Source organism: Eumetopias jubatus, unplaced genomic scaffold (assembly GCF_037043125.1).
Source record: "Eumetopias jubatus isolate StellerSeaLion01/CBP00866 unplaced genomic scaffold, mEumJub1_p1.0 scaffold_2, whole genome shotgun sequence".
Lineage (NCBI taxonomy): Eukaryota > Metazoa > Chordata > Mammalia > Carnivora > Otariidae > Eumetopias > Eumetopias jubatus.
Genome location: NW_028274808.1, coordinates 141,084,429 through 141,111,089, shown reverse-complemented (window position 1 = coordinate 141,111,089; position 26,661 = coordinate 141,084,429). Strand labels below are relative to the sequence as shown.

At 37.1% G+C, this 26,661-nt stretch overlaps 1 protein-coding gene across 1 annotated transcript in view; it reads right to left on the bottom strand.

Moving 5' to 3' along the window:
* Positions 1 to 26,594, bottom strand: part of CCNI (cyclin I) — a 33,163-nt gene extending 6,569 nt beyond the window's left edge. The window contains exons 1-6 of the mRNA XM_028100633.2: positions 26,049 to 26,594; positions 17,650 to 17,806; positions 4,750 to 4,878; positions 1,865 to 1,939; positions 1,569 to 1,709; positions 1,082 to 1,312 (exon numbers count right to left, since the gene is read on the bottom strand). Of these exons, the coding sequence (XP_027956434.1) occupies positions 1,082 to 1,312; positions 1,569 to 1,709; positions 1,865 to 1,939; positions 4,750 to 4,878; positions 17,650 to 17,763 (690 nt within the window). The 5' untranslated portion in view covers positions 17,764 to 17,806; positions 26,049 to 26,594. The remainder of the gene's footprint in view (positions 1 to 1,081; positions 1,313 to 1,568; positions 1,710 to 1,864; positions 1,940 to 4,749; positions 4,879 to 17,649; positions 17,807 to 26,048) is intronic.
* Positions 26,595 to 26,661: the final 67 nt, after the last annotated feature.

The window sequence follows — 26,661 nt, the reverse complement described above, 5'->3', positions numbered from 1 at the left end:
CACAGACTAAGGTCTGAAATTCTCAGAGCTAAGAGGTAGTACTGAGGTACTTATATGTCTAACTTTTACAGTTCATATCTATGACACATCTTATAACACACGAAATTCAAATATTATTGTTCTTCTTCTACAGCATTCTAAGTTCTGTAAGTTCGATAACTGCAGCTCTTTTTTATTATAAAATGTAATTACTTAAGCTCAGAATTTAACAGTCTTTTCTCTAAATAAAATCCAATAACATAAATCAGAATAACTTCATCAAATAAGAATAAATAGGGACATATAAAGGGAAAGTAGATCCATAAGTCTTTTATGGACTCATTTGGCAGAGGAGTATGGTCTGCAGCAGATGTAAACTTTTAAATTCTATTTGGTGACATGAATAGAACCAATAAGCTTATCCAAAGTAGTTGCTAACATATAGCACCTTTACTAACTTTCCATTTGAATGAGAATTTTCTCCACTGAAACTCCTGCATTTTATATAGATAATTGATAAAAAATTTAACTGGCCTATAACATTTTATGCCAATTTGCAGAGAGAAGTGATGGAAAAATCTTAGGCAATAATAGGAGCTACCAGGACAAAACCTCTTTCAGAAAGATGGCTTCTACTTGCCAAAGTCTAGTACAAATACTTCACTTCCTAGCCAACAATAAATTATTTGTTTGTCTAAAAAGCAAATTCTTGCCATTTGGTTTTAATTTATCTTTTACAAAATAAGTAGAAATATAGAAACAAATACTATGATGAAACCTACAAATGTAGCTAGGAAGGTTCTTCATACAAAACAAGAGGACAATGTATTTTAGAGAATCTTACTAGTTTTTCAAGATTCTTAAAAAAAGATTTTAAGTAACCTAGAAGGGTTGAAAAGAAGCAAGAAAATACTATCTAAGCTTTCTAAGAGAAAAAAGTTCACCTAGCCCATAAGTTTAAAGTGTATATTACTTTACTCCTGTCTCCTCTTCAAAGTGGTTTGCCATTACAAGATTAGATTGTCTCTTAGTTTTATAATCATTTACGTATCCCAGGAAGAGATGAACTTAAAATGGACACTTACTTTGACTGACACCTTACCTGTGCTTTCTGAAGCAGTTCAATTGTAAGAGGAAGCCAATCAGGAATAAGTTTCTCCATTTCCAAACTAACCATGGCCAGAGCAAGCATGGATCCTTTGAATTGCAGAAGTTGGCTGCAGGCCATACAGTGAAGGAGTTGCTTGGTAAGGACTGCCAAATGTTGAGAGGGGCTCAGTTTGGGCAAACTGAAAAGTAACTGAGGCCTAGCTGACACTGCAATGGCATGGAACTGAAAAAAACCACAAGAACATAATACTAGTTTTACTTAAAGTTTTAGGTAAATTATATATAGAAATTGATGTAACCTCAGGTATTACTCAATTTCTTAAGTTTGTAATTTTAGCTTCATGAAATCTGACATAGGGTAATATCCTAATTTCTAATTTTTCTTTTTCCAAGTCATAACACATGAGTGGGCCCTCTACTTTCCTGTTACTAAGACTACATTTTCCCATAGAAAACTAGGAGACATTAGGTGTATTTACAATGTGAAGAAAATCCAATGGTGTAGCTGTGTGAAGATCCCAGTTCAACTTATCCAGAATAATCCTCTCCATCCTCAGAATTTCAGATGAAGAACAGCCACAGAAACTGTCTCTTGCCAACACCTTCAGTACTGGAATTCTCTGTTCAAAACAAAGTGGAACGGGGCAGAGTGAAGAGGAGAGGAAAAAAATAAACTAATTTTCAGTTTTTGTTCTGGTAAACAGAAAGCAAGTTAATAAATGGAGAGAAATTTTCAAGAAAGAGACTTAACTAATTTTTAAAGGAAAGTATTTACCTCGTCCTCCTCAACAGTCTTGGCAGCTAGGAAAAAACAGCTGATTGCAATACAACTCAAGTATTTTGGATGGGCCTATAATTTTGAAGAGGGAAAAAAGCAACATCAGTGGTTTTCAAAAAGTTAAAAGAGTTTATTTTTAAAAACTAGATATGCACGTCAGACAAGTATGCACAAAATTCTAAGGAATAATTAATCTGATTCTCACCTATTGCTTTCTAAAACCAGGGCTAACTTTTAACTTCACAACCCTAGCCATAATTATATTCTATGAAAATACTAAGATATTATATAGTTAAAAGTTCAACCAATGCTAGTTAGCCAAAGTTAAATATCTATCTAGCAGAGAAGAACTTACTCTTAGAAGACTATTTAATAAATAAAATTCCAAAAATTAAAAATCTATTTGTACATGTGTGTATTTTGTAAGCTACTTTTACTCTTTTTATCTGTCGTATCAGTAACACTACCATACTAGATGTTAAGGGAATTAAAAAGAAAGAGACAATATAAAATAAAAAAGACTATAAACTATTCCAGATGCTTTAAGAAAACTATAGGGTGTTAGTGGGGGAGTAGAAATTTTCTAATTAAGTGTTCACAAAAACAAGTATATATTCAAGTTCCATGGTGAGAAAGAAAGGCTCCTAAACTCATCATCAATTAGTAGGAGGAAAAAACTTTCTAAACCGTTTGACATGCATAGGAAGGCTTGAATTTGCCTGTTTTCCTTATCTAAGATAAGGTAGGACTACTTTCTACCTCACTGTTAGAATAAGGGTTTGCCAAACCCAGCATCAGAATCCAGTTTTAAATAACCAGAACAATTTAACTCCAACTACATTGAATGATAGAGGTAAGTTACATAACATGAAGAAAACCTGTTTTGATATTTATTTTATACTTAAATATGACATTCCTGTGAAATTAGGGAAAACCTTCTGATGACCTGATGTGGCCTTAAGTAACAAAAACACCAGTGACCACTGCCTCAGTGTAAGTGGCATACTGTCTAGGAACCTTCTAGTCCTCTGACTATATGAAAAAAAAAAGCTGGTTCAATAATATTAATATTTTTATTTAATCATTAATATTAATCAGACATTATGATTTAGAAGGACTTCCAAAAATACGATGTCTATCTATTATGTCTCAGAAGTTAAGGGACACCACACAAGTGATATAGGAAGTGAAGGCATATCTTTTAGCTAAGATAGTTTTCCAGGATTCCTTATTTCCCCAAGTATACAATAGGTCAAATCCTTGAGGTAATCAGAGTTCACTACAAAGAAGAGCCCAACAGTTAACAACTGAAGGAAGGCAATGCAACTCCTGAATCAAGGGCACCAATAAATTTCATAGTAAAAAGAATCCCAATAGCAAGTATGATTTTTTTTTTTTTTAACAGAGAGTAGTTCTAATTCCTGGATGTACATCAGAGTCATTTGTGCAGTTGTTTTTGCTTCTTTAAATACAGACATCCAGATCTTACCAACTAGAGATTCAGATTCAGTAGCTCTGGGATAGGGCTCAGGGTCCATACTTTTAAAGAGCTACATAGCACTTTCTTCTGCACAGCTAGGATTGAGGCTCTATTCACTGCTGCAGGTTTGTATGGTCTGCTTTAAGTCCCTTTATTTAAAACTTGACTACATTTTAGGTTGTTTCAATATAGATTAACCATCTAAGTAAGATAATCTTACATAATAACATGACAGGACCCATTAAATAAGAAATATGAAAAAAATGAAATACTTGGCAATTCTCTAACTGATCCAGAAACTTCCCCAAATCTCTTTAAAATGTTTAATAATAAGGTAAGAATCTTTTCTATGACAGAAGCTACAATAAGGTCATTAATAGTTTGTGAAGAACATAAAAACCAAGAAAGGACACTAAGCTTAAACTCATCTTTCTCTGTGAAAAGGAGGTTAGCTAGAGTCAGAGGATGGGAGGGGGGCCTGGATAGTGAGATAAAAGTAGACATGTCAGAGAACCTAAATTTCAGGCAATTAGTATCATTATAATTAAGGGTTCTTTACGTCTCTTAAGGGTACAAGTGTGAAACATAAAAGATAACTGAGTGGCCATCCAAATTCTTCCACTCCATAATTCTTTGACTTCTATTTTTCATACTTAATAACAGAGTACAGTATCCTTAGCATTGAATTCACAGTTCCCCCAGCTTACATATTCCTAGGCATACAAATGACAACAAATGAATTGCTTTTCTACTTTTTCATGCCTTGCCATTAAATAAATGCTAACTTTCTGATTTAAATCCACTGAGGGCCTACTATGACCCAATTTCACATAATATAACCAATGATATACCAACAGAGACAATATAAAATTATTCATGTATTTTTGTACGCTATAATTCAACAAAAATATACCAAACTTATTTTATGCTCAGTTCATCTTATTATATTCCAAATGCATGCCTCTAGAAACTATTTATATATTTTCAAAACACGACACAGTACAGTCAATAACTAGTGACAGAAAAAAATGTGTAATAGGCTTATACTTTTCTAGTCTAGTTTACCAATAACATCTACTACACCAATGTGTTAAAAGATGACTAAATATTCTGCTGATGATATACCGTTTATATTAAAATCAGGAAATCAAAAACTTCATAGGTTAAGTATATGTTATGAATACTGGTATAGCAAAAATAAAATTACAGAATACAATTCAAAACATTTCTAAAAATTTACAGCAATAATGGAAAACATCATGCCTTCTTATAGGGACACAGATCATGTCCAAGAAGGTTGTTCACTCCTTGTCACTTTCTAGAATATTTACTAATTGCCCCTGGTTTAGTATATAAACCCTCAAACAAGAGGTTGTGTTTAAGTGTATCCTAAAATATTTACCTTTACAGTAGCTAAAAACCTGTCCAAAAGACTGCTAGCCAGAGCAAATGTTTCTGGGTAAAGGTTGAATTGGTACTTGAGTTTGGCCAGCCACTGAATCACTTCATCTCTCTGGGATGGAGAAACATTCTACAAGGGAACAGTTAAAAGATAAAACAAAAATAAAAAAGAACAAGTGAAGTTCCAAGTTATTAAGAATGAATTCTCTCTTAAAAGGTTAGCAAATGCTATGGAATATGTTTATATGTTAAAAGTGTTTTTAAGTTTACTCAAAATCTATCAAACTTAAGATGTACAAAGATAAAACATTATGTACTGGTCATAGCAATTTATCAATATCCAATATTCTCATTGTTTATTAAATAAAATCTTCACAATGTCATCTTACCATATACCTTATCTTAATTAAACAAAGGTGTCCAGGGAATCTAAGACTTTAAAGGTTAGGTAACACTATTATCAACTGACAGTAGTTTTGGAATTAGTTTCCCAATTCTAGAGAATAAGAAAATATAGTGAATTTCTTTCTAAGGCAGCAAACAGCCATTAAACCATCTTAGGAAATGTAAATGGAGTATGGTAATAGAATGACAGCCCATTAGAAACAAAACTAAAGTCAACAGGAATAAATTAAAGATATCAGGGACAATAGGTGAATTATACATTTAAAGATCATGGAAGAATACTGAAGGGGAAATTCACCTGAACTAATTTACCAATGGAGAGATTATTATACAAACATATGACATTACTGCTTCCTACATATTATTTTAAACTGCTGAGTACAGGCTTAATTTTTAGAAGCTACACACTTTAATGCAACAATGACTTAGCTATCTTTACTCTTGAGTTTTGCAGGCACTATAAAAAAAATACAAAATAAAACCAACCTAATAATAATCTACTTATAATAAATGAAACAGATCCATGAGAACTACTTCAACCAGGTAAACACAACAGAGTACAGAAATGACTCTGTGATTAGTGGGAAAAAGTATTTTCAATAAGTGAGGGTTCCAGACAAGTAAAGGTTTAATCCAAGCACTGCATCTTTGTAATTACAACCATTTTAGATGGAAATCCTTTAAAATATATTATTTATCTCATTCCTTAGGAAAGTAGAGAGACCATAGCTTAAACCTCTTTCCTGATTACTCTAGGTCAATTTTATGAAATTAATTCTTATATCACAGAGAGATACATTAAGAGCCATGAAAGCAGGGTGGGCGGTATATCTTAATAATGTATCTCCTCAAACAGATATTTCAGTTGGAATTTCTTCTCTCCTTCCTCTTGGCTTTCTTTAGTGTTGTGAGAAATACATGACTCAGTGCTCATTATAATCTCTGCCATTGCACTGGCAAGCTAATTTCTCATTTTTTTTCCAATTCCTCTGTCACTTTTCATTTCAGCACAACATAGTAAACGGTTTCTTAGTGTTGGCCAAACCAACTAATCACACATTTTTACATCTAGCTAAACTCAGTTATAACTGGTATTTTAGAAGGTTAACTGCCATATATCCACCTTCTAGTCAATTCCTTTTGTCAAATAAAGACTGACCCTAGACTACTGCACAAGAAATACAGACAAGAAATTGAGATAAAAATGGTTTACAACCTCTCACATTAACATCTCACCACCAAGCTGGTGTTAAAACTATGAACAATCAAAACATTTAATTCAGTTCATATTAATAATATATTAATAACATATTAATAATATTCAGGGTCCATCACATGATAGGTCCTGGGAATACAATGATGAATAAAAAAAAAGCTCCCTGTTTAAACGTCTAAACTTAAAAGTCTCATAGCGAGGCAATCAGAAAATGTCAATCAACTATGTTTAGTGTAAAAGAGAGGTATGCACAGGGTGCTAAGGGAATACACTGGAAGGGCACTTGGTCCCATATGGAAGTAGAATGAAAGCTTCTCATAGGAGATAGCAACAAACTTGTTTCTTAAAAAGTAAGGAGAGGATATGATCATTTTAAAGACATGGAAAAGAGCTGTTTTTTTTAAGCCTGTGAACTTTTTTTTTAAAAGATTTTATTTATTTGAGACACAGAGATACAGAGAGAGAGAGCATGAGCAGGGGGTGAGACAGAGGGAGAGGGAGAGGGAGAAGCAGGCTCCCCGCCGAGCCAGGAGCCCAATGTGGGGCTTGATCCCAGGACCCGGGGATCAGGATCTGAGCCGAAGGCAGATGGCTCAACCATCTGAGCCACCCAGGCGCCCCAAGCCTGTGAACCTTAAAGCATAAGAATGATGTCAACCTGGAGGAAAAAACTTATTGTCAAGCTCTTCTGACTTGCAAATAAAATCAAGGTGGGTGAAAAAGACTGCTAGAAATGGATACTCTTGAGAATCAGTGGTGTAATTCCATTGATCGAAAAAAAAACATAGGCAGTTCACAAACTGAAACTGTGGGCTCGACAAGTTCTGGGTGCACAGAGTAGCAAGGGAATTTGTGTCCTGCACAGACTATTGTCCAACATGACAGAGGACACTGGAGTTAGGCTATTAGAACCAGGAGCTGAATTCTCTCTCTCACAAAAAGAGTCTGAAAAAGGTGGCAAAACATCATCTGGAGCTGTGGCTTCTCAAGAAAAGTGAGAGGAAGCAGACACAAACTGACAACTAGGCCTTGAGTCAAAGAGCTATTAGCATGGTCATTGGTTCAATAATATATCATTTTCCACAGAGCCCTGAGCTGCTACCTTAAGATCTAGTTCTGGACTAGGGGCTCCTAAAGGTCCCTGGGAACGAAGTAAAGGCAGTCTTCTAGATGAAGAGAGTTAAGCATTCAAGAGAAATTAAATCCCTACCAAGACGAGCTTTTATCTAAAATGCCAAAACAAATAGAAATGTAATGTTAAGCCATCCACCCAATCAATGATAAGGAAATACGTTCACACAAGGAGAAAGCGTCTGGGTGGCTCAGTTGTTAGCATCTGCCTTCGGCTCAGGTCATGATCCCAGGGTCCTGGGATCGAGCCCTGCATCAGGCTCCCTGCTCAGCAGGAAGCCTGTTTCTCCCTCTCCCTCTGGCCCTCTGCCAGCTTGTGTGTGCGCTCTCTCTCTCAAATAATCTTTAAATTAAAAAAAAAAAGTAATGTTAAGCCATCCATCCAAACACATCAATGATAAGGAAATACATTCACACAAGGAGAAATAGATGGTGATAGAATCTGATGAAACTGGGGAGGCTTGAAGGAGGTCAAAGAACAATGATCCAGAGTAGTAATGAGGAACAAAGACACCATTAATTCTACCTTCAGCTCAGAGATCCATACAATGGGGACGGAGGAGAAAAAGATCCCTAAATGACAAATTATATACAATGTGCCTATTTGCTGTCTGACATTAAACAAACGACAAACATATAATTGTAAGAAGTGCCACAAAAGTTGGACATAATGTGCTATAAGAGTACGTAACATTGGGAACACAGTTACATAGAGATTTCCGTATCATGGTTATAACTAAATGAGCCAACTTTTAGAAAGCACATAGAATGCAAAAGGCACTCAAATACTAGTTTTGTTCTTTCCCACTTCTAAAAATACCTGATACTCTAATGATGCCAGAAAAAACCAAATTTACAAAACACTACATACAAATAATTATTTTAAACCAACTGTAATACAACTAGTTATGAAAGAGATCATGACAAATCTTTGGACTTTATACCTTATATTGAAATATGGGAATTAGGGCCAAGAAAGCATTCCTGCATGGCTAGTATTATCATCACTAGTCAAAACTAGTAACAACAACAACAATAGCAACAAAAAACCCCCACAAAAGTTAATACTTTAAGACTCACCCTTAGGGAAGTCATACTAAGATCACTTTTTCAAATCAATTCAAACATGTACTAAACAGTAATATTATCAGGATAGCTTTACAAAAATGAAGTTCTGTGTCGAAGTGATCCAATTCAGAAGGAAGGACGGGAGGAAGAAAGGAAAGCAGAACTGCCTGCCCACCCTAGAAAGTACTTCCTGGTCAAGGAATCTGTTTTCTTTTACATGGATTCCTCAAATAGGGTTAAGCCAGGTCAGTAAGTTGAACAACTAACTAATCCTCAAGAGAACTTAGAATGGATTGATTGAATCTGGTAAAACACAGGGTTTTGTATTCCACATGCCACTATTCTGATCATTAAAATACAAATCCTCTCTAGCTTTAAACTCGAAAGGCTCACCATTACCTAAAAGAGTTAAGTACAAGCCCCCAGGTGTGGCGTACAAATCCGCATGACCTACCTCTCCAGCCTCACTCACCTTCCATCACTTTCTCCCTTAAAATTCATACTGTAAGAGTATTGTATTGTACTTGTATTTATGGTCCTTCCTTGCTCCTGCTATGCTATTTTATTACATCACTTCTCTGTTCATACTGTTCCCTCTGGTCGGTACACACCCCTCTCTTTTACCTACTGTTATTATTTATCCTTCAAGAGCTATTACAATGGTCACTCCTCACCACGCTTTTCCTAATAACTCTAGTTGGGCTAAGTACCTTCCTGTGCTCCCACAGCCTCTCTTGTCACACCTGTAAAGTTCAACATTTTAAAAAAATTACATTTCTGCTTTTGGCTGTGATAGAGTAGGTAGCAACCTACACTCCAGCTGAGAACTAGAAAAGCTATTCACCACCACCACCACCACTTGTTTTGAAGTCATCAAAACTGCTAGGACAACCAGGTTTTGCAGAACCAAGATTCTGGAAAAGAGGTACAAGTATCCCCCAATTTCGAAAGTCCATGTTATGTCACTTATCTTTTACTAAAAACCTACCTTAGTACCTTAAAAAATCCACAGATTTTCACTTTTACGAAAAAAGGCAAAAAGTGAAAATAGCATTCAGCATTCGTTTTGCAGCAACCTGTTACAGAGACAGTGGCACACCCAGAGCAGCAAATTGGTACTACCCATCTCCTTCCCCCAAACCACAATCAGCACCTCAGCCGTCAAGCTCTGAACTGTGTCTGTGAGCACCAGGGCTTTATCTTGATTTATTTTGCCCATCTGTTAGCAAGATGTGTCCTAAGATATCAGAAAAGCCAAAGAGAGGGTCTGGGAACACTCAAAAAATTTCCCTTATAAATTAATGGTAATTGCTTCTTTGCTTTATACCATTTCAGCTTACCAAAGTTTTCACAGGAATGCTCTACTTTGTAATACTGGGGGAAATCTGTAATGAGGAGTCAATATTTTGTAGTAGCTTTTCCTTCAGGGCATTTGCCCATCCTCTTGAGTTGTCAAGAGGCTGAGAGTAAGGGCAAAGAAACCTACAAAGCTTGTGAGACTTTTATAGGGCTAGAGACAAAATTTGGAGACTTAAGGAGCCAAGTGCGGAGAGGAAGGGTCAGAGAACTGAATGTGACACTTGGCTGACTTTCCCTGTAATTTTGGAATGAAATTTTCTGAATGAAATTCTAAAGTTGGGAAGGACAGGGATGTACGAAGCTAAGCAAAAGCCTCTGAAAAGCAAGAAGGAGTTCAGCACCCTTCAGCACCCTCCCAAGTTCTCAGGTGGAATCCTTGACTACACTCTAGGAGGTGGGGCACACCAAGGCAGATGAAGCCATACCCAACTGCAGCCCAGACTCCCATCGGCATATCTCTCACTGGGTTAAAGTGATTAATCTCCGGGGCACCTGGGTGGCTCAGTCAGTTGAGCATCTGCCTTCAGCCCAGGTCATGATCCCAGGGTGTCCTGGGATCGAGCCCCACATTGGGTTCCCTGCTTAGTGGAGAGCCTGTTTCTCCCTCTCCTTCTGCTGCTTCCCCTGCTTGTGTTCTCTCTCTCTCGCTCTCTGTCAAATAAATAAATAAAATTAAAAAATAAATAAATAAAATAAAGTGATTAATCTCCTACACAGTCGCCTACCAAAGGAAGACTGAACCCTTCTTCAGCAAGATAACATCTAGAACCTTTACAATTTTTCATAGTGTTCAGCATTCAATTAAAAATTACTGGGCATGCTAGATAGTATAATGCTAAGCAAAATAAGTCAGTCAGAGGAAGACATATGCCATATGATTTCACTCATACATGGAACTTAACAAACAAAACAAAGGGGGAAAAAACTGGACACAAACCAAGAAGTAGACTCTTAATTATAGAGAACTGATGATCACCAGGGGGGAGGCTGGTGGGGGACGGATGAAATAGGTGAAGGGGATTAAGAGTACACTTGTCATGATGAGCAGTGAATAATGAATAGAATTGTTGAATCACTATATTATACACCCGAATCTAATATAATACTGTATGTTAACTATATTGGAATTAAAATTAACCTATTAAAAATATTAACCAGGCATGACAAAAGAACTAAGTGACCAAAAACCAAGAGAAAAAAGAAAGGGAAGCAACAAAAAGACCTAGAACTTTGAATTATCAGAAAAGGACTTAATATACAATAGAGGAAAAGTGGAAAAAGAGATGAAAAGATGAAGAATTTCAGTAGAGAAATGATACCTATTAAAAAAATCTAAAAGGAAATACCAGAAATGAAAAATATAGTAACTGAAATTTAGAACCCAATATGTGGATCCAACAACAAATCAGACATGGTTGGATAACTATGCTTTGAGGAAAACTTAGTTTTAAATATGTGTATTAAAATACAAGAACAGGGGCGCCTGGGTGGCTCAGTCAGTTAAGCATCTGCCTTCAGCTCAGGTCATGATCCCAGGGTCCTGGGATGGAGCCCCGCATCCGCAATCCGGCTTCCTGCTCAGCAGGGAATCTGCTTCTCCTTCTCCCTTTCCCTCTGCCTCTTCCCCGCCACCCCCCTGCCCCGTTTGTGCTCTCTCAGATAAATAAAATCTTTAAAAAAATAAAATAAGATACAAGAACAAATGGAAAATCAATTATTTAAGCATCTACCTCAAAATAAAAAAATAGCAACTTACACAAAGTAAACAGAAGCAGATAATTAAAATAAGAACAGAACTTAAAAAAAACAAATATACAATAGGGAAAATCAACAGAACTAAAAGACTGACAGACCTCTAGAAGGACTGATCAAGAAAGAAAGCACAAATCACCCCAACTAAGGAAATGAAAAAAGGATCATCACTATGAACCTTTTGATGTTAAAAAGGTATCATAAATAACTTTACACAATTTGACAATTTAGATTAAATAAATTCCTTGAAAAACACAATTTACCGAAACTGAAATAAATGAAGACCTGATTAGTCTCACATTTACCAAAGAAAATGAATCATTATTTTCCCATAAATAAATCTCTAGGCTCCCAGTGGAACCTTCCTACACTTAAGAAAGAAATAACAACCCAAACAAGAGTACTTTTAAAAAAGCGGGAACATTTCCTAATTCATTTTACAAAGCCAGCATACTTTATTATGAAAACCTGACAAAACGCATTACAAACCAATCTCACCCATAAACATAAATGCAAAATCCTAAGCAAAATGTTAACAAAATCCAATGATGTAAAAAATATTTAACACCTATTTATAAAAAAAAAATCTCTTGACAAACTAAGGCAGATAACCTTCTTAATCTGATAAAGATGATCTAAGAAATATATAACAAATATTATACTTAATGGTGAAATACTGAAACCTTTCCCCTCAAACTAAAACTGAGATAAGGACACCTGCTACCATCATTTATATTCAATGGGGTTCTGGAGGCCCTAGGTAATTCTATAAAACAAGAAAAATAAAAAGTATTAAGAACTGGATAGAAAGAAAGAAAACCATGATTATTCACAGTTAACATATCTATGTATAATACACAGAAAATCCAAAAGCCTCTGGAAGTGAATTTAGTATAGTCAATATATAAAAATCCATTTTATTTCCATATACCAGTTTCTAGAAACAGCATATAAAAAAAATGAAAAATCTACAATACCATTTGTAATAGCCTCAACAAGACTCAAGTATCTAGGAATAAACCTAAACTACCAAATATTATTAAATGAAACTGAAGACCGGGGCTCCTAGGTGGCTCAGTTAAGTGTCTGACTCTTGATTTCAGCTCAGGTCATGATCTTAGGGTTGTGGGATCAAGCCCCACATTGGGCTCCAAACTCAGAGGGACTGTTTGTCCTTCTCCCTCTCTCAAATAAATAAAATCTTAAAAAAAAAAAAAAAAAGACACTGAAGACCAACTTTAAACAAAATGGAGAAATATTCTACATTCATGAATTGGAAGACTCCTATTATAAGCATGTCAATTCTCCCCAAATTGACAGATTCAATAATCCTCCCAATTTTCTTTAATTGACAAGTATATTTTAAAATATATATGGAAGAGCAAAGGGCTAAGAATAGCCAAGACAATCTTGAGGAAAAAAAGAACAAAATGTATGCCACCAAACACTTACTATAATGCTATGATAATTACGGCAGTGCGGTATTTAAAGAGCAGCAAATGGACCAATGACAAGAAAAGAGGCGAGAAAGAGACACACAAATATATTCATAGGCCTACAGTAGTCACTTGATTTATAACAAAAGTGCAGAGAAGTAGAGAAAAGTGTCTTTTTAATAAATGGTGCTGGTTCTCTGTATGGAATAAAATGATGGACTCCTACTTCACACCATACCCTGCCCACCAAAAAAATCCCAACTGGAATGTAGATCTAAATGTGAAGGGTAAAATAATCAACTTTGCAGAAGAAAATGCAAGAGAATATCTTCATTACACTGGAGTAGACAAACATTTCTTTAAAAAAGGAAAAAAAATTTGATAACTTAGGTCATTAAAAATAAAGAACTTCTACTGATCAAAGTTCAACACAAAGAGAGTTGAAGACCATCTGTAATACATAGTCTGCAAAAGAAAGAACTCTTATAAAACAATTAACAAAAAAGACAACTCAGTAGAAACCCAGATGAAAGATCTGAATAGACATTTCACCAAAAAAGTAAATCTAATGGCCAAAAAACACATGAAAAGCTGAACTTCATTAGCTATTAAAGAAAAGCAAATTAAACCCAATGTAATACTATAATACACTCACCAGAATAACTAAAATGAAAAGACAATACCAAGGGTTGACGAGGATGGAGAGCAACTCAGGATTTTCATACTCTGCTAGAAGGGGTAAAAACAAAACAAAACAAAACAAAAAAACCCACAAAAAATGTGACATAATAGTGGTATAACAACTTTGGAACAATTGGTGGTTATCTACTAAAACTGATATACACATATTCTAGGTTCTAGCAATTCCAGCCCTAAAAATATATTCAAAAAGACACGCACATATGTTCACTGAGACATGCACAAGAAGATGACACTAATGACCATCAACAGAAGAGATAAATTCAAAGAATTATGCATGGCAATGAGAATAAATTAATTATGGCTACATGAAATAACACAGACGAATCTCACATAAAAAAATATCGAACAAGAGGCCAGTTCACACTCTGTGTTTCCATATATATGTATAAAATTCAAAACCAGTAAAAACTAATCTGTGATATTAGGACAGTGTTTTCTTGGTCTGGGGAGTAGATGGTAGTAACTACAAGAGGACAGAAGGGGGCTTCTGCAGTGCCAGTAAAGTGGTGTATTTTACAGCTGTACACTTAAGATCTGTGTACTTTTCTGTACATTATACTTCAATAAACTGTTTAAGGAAAAGAAAAAAGAGAAACCAACCTACAGGATAAATAGATTTATTTATTTACCAAATCCACAGATTATACAAGAATGACAAAGTCAACACATAAGATAACAATCATAATTTTAAAGCCAGAAAAATGGTCAGATTGACAACTTTCAATTTAATAAGAATAAACACCACCATACCTAGGCCAAAAACTAAAAGTACATCTAGCACAAAGGAAACTTTGCTTAAAACTAGAGAAAACAAGGTTTTAAAACAAGTTCAGTAAGCCGATATGACATTGCTGCCAAAACAATAAAATTTAGGGCTAGTTTAACAAAATTATCAAGCCAAGATAAAGTGAGGCAATAGTTTCACTTCATTGTCCATTAATGACTACAAATGAAATGTCACAACTTAAGAAACACACAAAAAGAGTGTATCTGGAAAAAGAAGATCTGGGGTGGTAAAAGAGAAATCTTGTCAAATAATGATTAAAAAACAAGAGATGTTCAATCAGGAAAAGAGAGGACGACTTTGTGGGCTCATCACATCTTTGAGCAGATAAAGGGCTACCATTTAAAATAAGACACAGATTTATTCTGTATTGCTCCAGGGGACAAAACCAGAACTAATAAGTAGCCACCAGAAAGCAGCAGTTTTCAGGTTCAATTTAGGAAAATCTTTCCAATAATTTATATTTTTCCCACAGTAGAATGGACAAAGTATCCAAAGCAGAATCACTTACCAGAGATGTTAGAAGAAGAACTTTCCTACTGTGTGGTTAAGAGTAAATCAGTGTCTCCCAAACCTAATGCATATTAATAATACAAATTTCCACAATTGCTACCACAAGTCCAACAGGTCTGGATGAGACCTGGAATCTCTGTAAGAAGCCTCCTGGGTGATTTTGATGCACTCAGCAGCCCAGTGGCTCAGGATCCTGTATTCAGAAACCACATAATTATACGGCCTTTTAAGATTCCTTAGAGTTTCAAAATTCTAACGAAAACCATTTTAACAGCTTGAAGCAAAGTTTTATCTTTGCATATCAAAAGCACTTTAGCAAAATAGAGAATATCTGAAAGTGCATGTCACTTGGACCAGTCTTCAATTTTTTCTCCCAAATTCATATAACAAAATTATTGTGTACTTGAAAGTACATTATTATATAAAATAACTTCTCTAACCTGGACTAATTATAAAGAAATGATAATGTTCATTTTTATAGATGTTTACTGGAAATCTATTATATGCCAGTAAACAAAAATGACACAACCCAACCCCAAGGGAACTCACAATCAAACCATCAGGAAATTATAATATTGTGTGCTATGGTAAAGAAGTAAAGTGCTGTGTGAGCATACAGAAGGGGAGTGATAGGTATATAATATTCTTGTCTGACCACTCTGTCCTAAACTTGAAGATAGGGGATGCAAATTAAAAGAGAACTGTGAGAGAATGATCCAGAGGTAGAGAAAGAAAGACAAGGAAACTGAAGAAAAGAAGCATAACAGAAACCTTTAAAATATTTTATTTTTCCATTTTATCAGCACTTAAAAAAAAATTAGAAAAGCTGGAAAAGTATGTTTATGGCTTAATGACAAGACTGTGTTTCTTTTCTGCAAGGAATCAATTAGGAGGGAAATCATGGTTAGAATCAATAGTGGAAAGAGAAATAGAAAAGCCAGTCCCTGAGAGTGGCAGAAGAAAATAAAGAAATTAGAACTAGAATAGACAGGCGTCCTTGGGGGTTACTATAGCAAGCGGCTTGCGCTACTACACCTCTTTACTCTCATCCCAGTCTTATCCCCTATCCCCATCAGAACAAGCCCACCCACATTTTATAAGAATTAACTTTGGTTCTACTTGATATCACTAAAGGCAAATCCTTAAGTAGTTCCCTCTTCAAAGTTCTAATACTGTTCTGTTCTCTGGTATTACCTCAATAATACTTGTTAAATCACCTACAGAAATAGGCCAGATTAAGTGATAATATAGCAATATACTATAATCTTGGTAGAATATTACCTTCAAAGACCATGTTGTAAAAGAATATTATCACTGGTTACATGTTGACTCAAGGAGACAGCAGAAGGAAGAAAGAAATGGTTCTAAAGCCAGCTGTATTAAAGCTTTGAGGCTTACCAGAATGTCAGAACATAAGGGTAGGAATTTCTGTTTTTCTCACTGATGTATCCCCAATGCTTAGAAGTGCTCAGAATGTAGCAGACACTGAATGAACATTTATTGAATGATTGAATCCCCAAGTAATCTAAAAAATCACACAGGCACACAAAAATAGAAACTGAAAAACAAAGTATAATGGAAAGAGAACTACAAGTTCAAATTATACCTCTACTACTTATTAAAGTCTTGAGCAAAGTGGGACTTACTGCCTATTTCAAAGGATATAATAAGATAGTAAATGTGATAGCATATGTAAATGCTCCTAGCTTAAAAGATATTCACTCAGGTTAACTTATTTTCAATCTGTTAAATGACAAGTAACAGTAAATGTAAAACATATTTCTTCAGCTTGTGAGAAAGAATGACAGAAGTAGGTTAGGAGAAAATGCATATAGATTTCAATAACCTATGAACAAAGGTTAACCTAAACCAAAGGAGGAACTTAGATATTTGCTATTCATTCACCTACAAATCAAAAATCAAAAATTTCTTGGCCACTATTCTTTATCCCAAGCACAGTGCTAGGTATTAGGGATAAAAAGAGCTTATACAATAAGCTTTGGGAGTACATAAACTTTATAGTTATTTGTCAAAAATAACACTGATAGGATTATATGATAGATGCATAAAAACTTCTAAAAGAAAAGGCATATAGCTAACAGTAATTGAGAAGTAAGCTGGCTATTTCCCCAGAAGTGTCCAACATTAGCATTACCTTAGTAGCTTACTTTAACTCCTTATAAATATTCAAGAAAGACAGAACAAATTTTTGTTTACTAAAGATAATTTCAGCCTCCACAGCTAACTATATACTTAGAAATAAAGATAGCTTACTACTGTTAGTATTGGTCTACAAAGAAAGAGAATATATCTACCTTCCTAAAGCTGTAACTCAGATAACAAAACAAGCAAACAAAAACAAAAAATTCATTCTTGTTCTATTTCAGAATAAAACAAGGGGAGGTTTCTCAAATAAATAGAGCATATCCTTTAATGGTATATATTTCTTCAATCCAGTGTCAAGATACCACTTTATGACAGTACACTTATTTCTAAAAGAAGTCATCTATCTAGAGTGACGAGAAAAATCATTACCTGATTTGTAGGCATTTTCGGCACATTCACCTTCCACATCTGGGCTTCCCTAGAGATTGCCTTTTCCAACAGGAAAGACAATCTCTGGTTTTCCAAAGGCCCTGGAAACTTCATGATATCCTCTGGATCTGCCTGCCTCCCAGCTTGATGTAGCTACCTATGAAATCAAACATAAAACAATGCTTTTTCTTTAATTCTAAAATACGCTGAGCGCTGTATAAATATGTTGGTTCTTATTAAGCAATTCATAAAACAAAATGTTATGAGGCAATATCGGGTTTTACAGCTCTTTAAAACATCATATATTAAAATATTACAATAATAATCAGTTACCTAAAAATATTCACTTTATATTTGAAACTCAGTTGTAAAGAGAATAAAAACATGGCCATATAGCTGATAGAACTTACAGACTCTGATGAAAATACATTATTGCATCTCAAACTGTGTCAAATTTTAAATCATGGGAATTTTTATACTAGCTATTCTTAATAGTGGTCCCAAATATTCCTCTTAAAAATCTCATCAGATAAGGGTTACTAACCTTTTTCATTAAAAAAAATTACATCCATTACATTAAATCCCACCCACTCCCGTATAATCAGTATGAAACCATCCCCTTAAGTATAAAACCATCTTGGGGCGCCTGGGTGGCTCAGTTAGTTAAGCGACTGCCTTCAGCTCAGGTCATGATCCTGGAGTCCCGGGATCAAGTCCCACATCGGGCTCCCTGCTCAGCAGGGAGTCTGCTTCTCCCTCTGACCCTCTTCCCTCTCATGTTCTCTATCTCTCATTCTCTCTCAAATAAATAAAATCTTAAAAAAAATAAAAAAAAGTATAAAACCATCTTTATTTGTGCTTCCAATTATATAGTGTCCACTAGCTACACATATGGCCATTTATATTAGAACTGAATAAAGTTAAAATATAATTCCTCAGTCACACTAGCCCCATTTCAAATGCTCAATAGCCATATGTGGTTAGTGGATACTGCATCAAATAGAAATGTTCCTTTTCTGCACTATCACTGCCAGAAAGTTCTACTGCAGAGTGTTGATCTAGAAAAACTCAACAATCAGGTGACTGGCCCTCTAAAATGAGCAAGCCTAAAGAGCAACAGTCTAGATCAGTGCAGTGCAACTCAAAGTCCAGGACAGAGGTCTTTAGGTTTAAAAAAAAAAAAAAGAAAGAAAGAAAGAAAAGAAATTAAGAGATTTGAGAAGTACAACCATGTGTAGAAAATTAGACTGAGGGACGCCGGGTGGCTCAGTTGATTAAGCGTCTGCCTTCAGCTCATGATCCCAGGGTCCTGGGATGGAGTCCCACATCCGGTTCCTTGCTCAGTGGGGAGCCTGCTTTTCCCTCTGCCTGCCACTCCCCCTGTGTGCTTACTCTCTCTCTCTCTCTGAGAAATAAAAAAAAATTAAAAAATAAATAAATCTTTAAGAAGAGAAAATTAGATTGAGAAGCTGAAGATATGGCAAGACTCAACTAGATTTGATGAAAGCTAAGGAACTGAAGAGGTAATTACCTACTTCAGAAAAAAAGATTATGCAAGAAGGTAAATGTAATAATATACCACAACATTTACAAAGCAATAATAGGGAAAATACTGAAGAGTGACTTTAATGAATAGATAAAACTGCATTGGGAAGATGGGAGGTATTAGAAGATAGAATGAGCACTACATCTTTATATGTCACAGTAGGCAAACCATAAATAATACCTAAAACTGAAATATCAAAAGACAGTAGGGCAAGTTATTTGAAAATATCTTAGATAACAAGAGAAACATATAAGCACTCAGAGATTAACCTGTGAGAAAAGGGTTAGAAAATCCAGCAACAGGAGAATGCTGTTCTTCATTATAAACCTCATATAACTATTTCATTTTTCAGCTAGGTACCTGTATTATGTATGTGCTTCAGATTTGTGGGATTTTAAAAAAATTTAAATACCTAGAATTAATAACATATGAAAAGTTCTGATTTTTTAAATAAAATTTAAAATTATAAAAAACAAATAACAAACTTCAATTTCCATGCCCCCTTCACCCCCACCTCTAGGTACTATCCCTTTCTTATTCGTCACTTCACATACTTTGCCTATTTGCTATAGAATCTACTGCAGACTACCTCTGGTTAACTGGATTGTGATTTTTTTCATTTTGCTTCTTTAAACTTCTGAGTTTTTGCAAATTTCCTATAATGAGCATTAAGTACTTTTTATACCAAGAAAAAAACGGTAAATAACAGAGAGGGAAAAGAGAATACCTAACCCAAAAGGTCCATTTCAAAGGTAACTTCTTCCAAGAACTCCTGATTCTCTAATCTGGTGTGATTTCTCTCCCTTCTGAAAGCAGCTTCCCACTATTTCCCCTATGAGATGATAAAACATTATAATACTGAAATGCTATCTACCAATATTATTTTTTTTATCACTCATAGAATCCTGATGAAACAGGGACTCAACCAAAGATTGGTTTCAATCCTTGGGGCCAAAACCAAAACAAACCCAAGTCTAAACTCTCTTTCACAGGCCAATTCTTCAAATGTTTGAAGGTGGCTAGCATGCCCACCAATTCATCTTTTTCACAGCTGAACTGTTCAGGATTTCCTCACATGACATGACTTTTGCTCTTCTAAATGCAGTCTAAAATCATTAGCTACCTTTTTGAATCCATACCACACTATCAACTCTTAAGACTTTCTAAGGTACACTCTTAGGAAAATTCCCTCCTACCTGCCCCACCCCATTGTGCACATAGTTTTGGAGCCCCTTTTTTTGGCGGGGAGGGGGGACAACCTTGTTCAGGACTGTAAATGTATTCTTTCTTCTTAAAAAAAGGTCATCTTGTTATATTCCACCTACTGTTACATTCTGCTGAGATGATCTGAGATTCCAATTTTGTTGCCTTGGTACTTTTCTCAGATTTTCCATAACTAGATAAATAAACTCACTATAATTTCATCTAAAGCAGATATAAATATTAACCTTAGAAATGGAGTGCAAACTAGATGACCATCTGTCAAGAGATCTTTAGAAAAAACACCTATACTGGATGGAGATTAAACTTGGTTTATTGGTTCTAAGGTTTCTTCTATACCTTATTTTTTTTTTAGAGAGATTTATTTTTTTTTAAAGATTTTATTTATTTGACAGAGAGACACAGCGAGAGAGGGAACACAAGCAGGGGGGAGTGGGAGAGGGAGAAGCAGGCTTTCACTGAGCAGGGAGCCCAATGCGGGGCTCGATCCCAGGACCCTGGGATCATGACCTAAGCCAAAGGCAGATGCTTAACGACTGAGCCACACAGGCGCCCCTAGAGATATTTTCTTTTTAAGATTTTATTCATTTGAGAGAGAGAGACAGAGAGCATAAGCAGGGGGAGAGGCAGAGAGAGAAGGAGAAGCAGACTCCCCGCTGAGGAGGGGGTGGGGGGGTTCGATCCCAGGACCCCAGGATCATGACCTGAACTGAAGGCAGACGCTTAACCATCTTTAGTCTGTAATTTATTAACGCTTGTCAAAACTTACCAAACTACTTCCTTCTATTAGCTACACCCAACAGGATGGCTCACCAGGATCCCCCAGCCTTCTCAACACACCCCAATGGCTGGCTGCTCCCGTGATTGCTCTTCCCTCAAAATGTTTCCTCTGAAGATTACTTTCAGGAGGGAGAGATGGGGAACAGAGAGGGATACACAGGATAAAGCATGAATAAGAAGGTTCAAGAGATTCCTGTTCTCCAATTTCCTACAGTTAAGACCCTAAGTAAGATTTTCAAATACCTAGATGCTTTAACAATTTTTTTAAAACAAAGGAATCTGGGTCAAAGAAGCAATCACAAGGAAAATTAGAAAATACTTTGAGGTGGGCGCCTGGGTGGCTCAGTCGTTAAGCGTCTGCCTTCCGCTCAGGTCATGATCCCAGGGTCCTGGGATGTAGCCCTGCATCGGGCTCCCTGCTCCTTGGGAGCCTGCTTCTCCCTCTCTCTCCCTCTCTCTCTCCCTCTGTCTCTCATGAATAAATAAATAAAATCTTAAAAAAAAAAAAAAGAAAATACTTTGAGGTAATGAAGAAAACATACCAAAACTTATGGGATGCAAGTAGAGCAAACTATACTTAAAGCAAATCAGAAGAAAAATTAGAGTGGAAATTAATGAAGGAATAGAAAAATAGACAAAATCAATGAAACCAAAAGTTGGTTCTTTGAAAAGATCAACAAAATTGGCAAACCTCTAGCTACACTGAGCAAATAAAAACAGAAAAGATGAAGTACTAAAATCGGGAATAAAAGGAGACACTACTACCTATGTTGTAGGGAAAAAAAGGTGTTATAAAGGAATTTTATGAACAATGGTTTGCAAATACATTGGACAACTTTGCATGAAATGGACTACTAGTTAGAACCACAAATTATCAAAACTGACTTTAAAAAGAAATAGAAAAGCTTAAGAGCCATATAACAAATTGAATTAGTAAACAATTGTCAAAGAAAAGCCTATGCCCAAGTGGTTTCACTAATGAATTCTACCCAAACATCTATAAAAAATGTTTAAAATTCTTCACAAACTCCTCCAAAGAGTAGAGGAAGATCACTTCTCAACTCATTTTATGAGGCCAGTTAAGCAAACAAAGACAACAGCATTATAAAACTATTGAGAACATCTCTTCTAAACACATACGAAGAATTCCTCAACGAAATACTAGCAAACTCAATCTGGCAACATAAAAAAAAGGATTATATACCATAATTGAGTGGGACTTAGCCCAGGAATGCAAAGTTGGTTTAACATTCAGGAAATCAATTAATGTAATACACCATATGAAGAATAGAAAATAAAGGAAATCATTCTTTGCTCACACTGGGGGAATGTAACAAAGGATAAAGAGTTCAAATTTCCTTTATCTTTTAAAAATAAAGTATAAATAACCCAAGTGAAAGAGAAAAGGACGGAGGAAATATTCCAGATCAAATGAGACTACAGAAAAATGAAAGTTCAATATCTGACCCTAGACTCAAGCCTGTACTGGGAAGATAAAATGCTATAAAGGTCATTATTGGGCCAACTGACATAATGGGAACATGGATAAATAAAAGTATCAATGTCAAACTTACTACAGTTGATAACTTTACTGTGATGCTGTAAGAACATCCCTACTCTTAGGAAATACACACTAAAATACTTAGGAGAAAAGAACCATAACATATATATATATATACATACACACATATATATATATACACACACACACACATATATATATATGTATGGGAGAGAGAGAGGACAAATGATAAAACAAATGGGGTGAAATATTAATGACAGATGAAACAATAGTTTCTTTTTGAAATTATTTACAAGTTAATAATGTGGACAGCCCACCCCCGCCCCGGGGGGCCAAACACATTATTGATGGAAGTGCTTATATTAGCAGGATACTTTTTACACTCCTTTTCTGAGATTCCAGTAAGACAGGGTGCCTGGGTGGCTCAGTTGGTTGAGCTCTGTCTTTGGCCTGGGGCATGATCTCAGGGTGCTGGGATTGAGCCCAGAATTGTCATTGTTGGGCTCCCTGCTCAGCAGGAGTTTCCTTCTCCCTCTACACCGCCCCCCCCATATAAACAAATAAAATCTTAAAAAAAAAAAAAAAAAAAAAAAGGGACGCCTGGGTGGCTTAGTCGGTTAAGCGTCTGCCTTCAGTTCAGGTCATGATGCCAGGATCCTGGGATTGAGTCCCGCATCGGGCTTCTTGCTCAGCGGGGAGCCTGCTTCTCCCTCTGCCTGCCACTCCCCCCTGCTTGTGCTCTCTCTCACTCGCTCGCTCGGACAAATAAATAAAATCTTTAAAAAAATAAATAAACGATTCTAGTAAGACAATGATACAGTGAAGAAAGCATTAGCTTGAGTTTTACCTTTCTTACTGATAATGCATTAGCCTGTTTTCTAATGTGTAAAATAGACTGAGTTACATGAATAATGAAATCTGCTGAGTAAAATACACTTAAAATATAATTTTACTGTTTTAAATACTAGAACTTTTTAGTTGTATCTTATTATTTTATGCCATTAATCATATCTGGAATTTTTAATGCTCAGATAGAAGTCTCTAGGAACTAAGAAACAAAAAGACTCTTTTGGTTGGCATATTTCACACACTTCTAACTTTATGATAGTTTAACATTTCTCCTGCCAGTCTTTCAATTACTTGTTTCTTTCTCCATGTTTATCAAATAGCTTAATGTATGAGTGAATAAAGTTATTGTATGGCATAAACTATACTGTAAATTTAAATACAGAGCCTCCTGCTATTCTAAGGAAAAGTACTGCACGGTGTTGGGTGAACACAGAAACTTCATTAATACAGAATTATATTATCACCATTGACACCAACTCCATTTATAATTTTGTACTGATGCATACTTCTGGATCTTAGATCCTATTCTAAAAAGAGGGATTTATTAATGTGACCATCTCCTTGACTTCATGCCCCTAACCTAATAATTAACTACAGGTACTTGTAATTCCGAAACAGCCCGCTATTTGTTTCCCTAACTCCATGCCTTTCCACACAGTTCTTTCAGCCTGAATTGTCCTCCTCTAGCTGGCACTCCCCTTCCTCCTTCCTACAGAGCTGTCATTTGCAAAGGTCTGCTACTAGTACCCTGCCTTCTTACATCTGTACTTAGACATAATTCTACTTTTGCATTTAATTGCTCTGTGATAATTATTTGTAGACCCGTCTCTCCTACTAACCATTGAGTTCTTTGATGGCAAACACTCTCCAGAGTTTAGCACTACGTCTAACAAATAGCTCACACTTAAGTTCTTAGTAAGTCAAAGCAGTAAGTGCTTACTACTTGGCCAGATGCTGTTCAAAGTACTATGCCGTATTAACTCATTTAATCCTTATGCAACCTCATAAGGTTGGTATTATTATTAAGCCCATTTTGAAGATGAAGAAACATGCACAGAAAAGTATCTTTCATTTTTAAAGTATTATACGATCAGAATAAAACATGTTATACACACTCTCAGCTTCCAATCTTGACCAAGAAACATTACAGAGTTCCATTCTAACCTACTAGGAGTCAAACTGCCACATAAACTCGGTCATCTGTAATTGAAAATCTCTACCATGCCTTCCCAACACATGATGATTCTAACTAGTCTGCTCTTCATCAGTATTAAGAAATTTATCCTAGACTAGAAAGTTCAGAATCTCTCATCTTTCTGGTTCCAGATTAGCAAATCTAAACCCTATTGGTTCTTTCTTAATCTACTTACCCACTCCCTTCTATTTCATCTACCACAAATGATGTGCAAAAGCTGCAAGCAAGTAATACTATCCTTAATGTTTTCAACACATTCATTTTGGGACAGAGACTATATAGCATAGTCAGACTGCTCGGGTTTGAATTCTGGCCACTGGGCTCTAGCTGTGTCACCCACGGCGTAAATTAATCTTGTGGACCCTCAGTTTCCCTCCTCTGTAAAATGAGGCTCCTGAACTACTTGCCTCACAAGGAGTCCTTGTGAGGATTCAACGAGTTGCAAACCGCTTTGAACAATGCCCGTCAGATAAAAAGCTTCAACAAGTGTTATTAACAGCACACCCTGCTCCTCAAATGCTGAGGCGCTCCCCACTGACAGAATAAAAGCTAAATACTTAAGCTTGACATTCAAAAAATCTTCAGTCTGAATCCAGTCTACCTCCCCAGGCATATCTTCCACTATTTTGCTACCCAATTCTCAACTCTTGCCCAAATGACCAGCAATGGAACCTGCAGCTCAAGAGAGGACCCTGCCCTCTTTTCAAAATTTCGGTACCTTTCTACCTGCCCTTCAGGGTTCAACTCAAATCTCACCTCCTCTCCAATCTTTCCCCACCCACCCAAACCTGTGGTAACGTTCCCCTCCCCCCGAATTCCCGCAGCACTGGCCGTTCAACGGCTCGTTTGGCATTCACTCCGCTTTGCAATGTAAATTATATTCCTCCGGCTCCCGCAGTAGCGTTGAAGTCTAAGGGTGGGGGTGTGTCCGCTTCTTTGTGTATCAGACCCGCTGGCGGTGCCTAGAATGTGCACGAATAGGCAATTTGCTGTTGCTACAAAAGTTACTCGCTGACGGAAAAACTGGCCCGAAAGGGAACACGACAGAGCCGTTTACAAACTGGGCAGGTGCCGAACAGTTCTGGCATGGAGAGGAAGGGGTGGGGGGTGGTCCCGAAGGTTTCCTTTGAAGCGGGGAGGCGGGGGCCGGGCCTTAGCCAAGGAGCGCGCGGCTCCGGGAGCTTCCCTTCGGGCAGCGCGGGCAGAGGGCGGGGGGGGGGGGGGCATGGGGAGGGGGCGCGCGAGCGCGGGGCGCGGAGACGCAGCGAGTCCCCCCGCCCCCTCACCTTCTCCTCCTCTTCCTCCTCCTCCTCCTCCTCCTCCTCCCCGGCGGAGCTGTAGGCCTCACAGTGGTGACGCGGGGTCATCCGGGGGCCCGTTACCACCCCATTTTCCTCAGCGCGCGGCGGCGGGGCGCGCGGGACAAGGACGGGACCGACTGAGGAGGGAGAAGAGGGGGAACCGGGCCGGGGGGGGGCGCGGGCGCTGGCGATCGAGCGGGACGCACGGCTGCGGCCGGTGGGTCAGCGAATTAGTTCCATGACTCCCCCGGACCTAAGGCTGCCGCGGCCACCGCCGGTCCCACTCCTCCAACCGCCGCCGCTAGTGCCCGGGTGGGGAGGGGGTTCCCTCTCGCCATAGGGCGGCGGGGGCCGGGGAGAGGCGGGGAGTGAGACCGGCTCTGCCCCTGCCCGGGGGAAGTGTCTTCGAGGGGAAATGGTGAAGGGGGGGGAAGGAGGGTAAAAGGAAAAAAAAGGAAGGGGAAAGGGGGAGAAAATAAGAAAAAGCGAGACAGAGGCGCTGCCGCGTCCGCTCGCGGGGAAGGCTGGGGAGGGAGGGGAGGAAAGGAAAAAGTGCCGGCTTCCTCAGCTCCGCCCTCGCGGACCGATTCCTAGACTT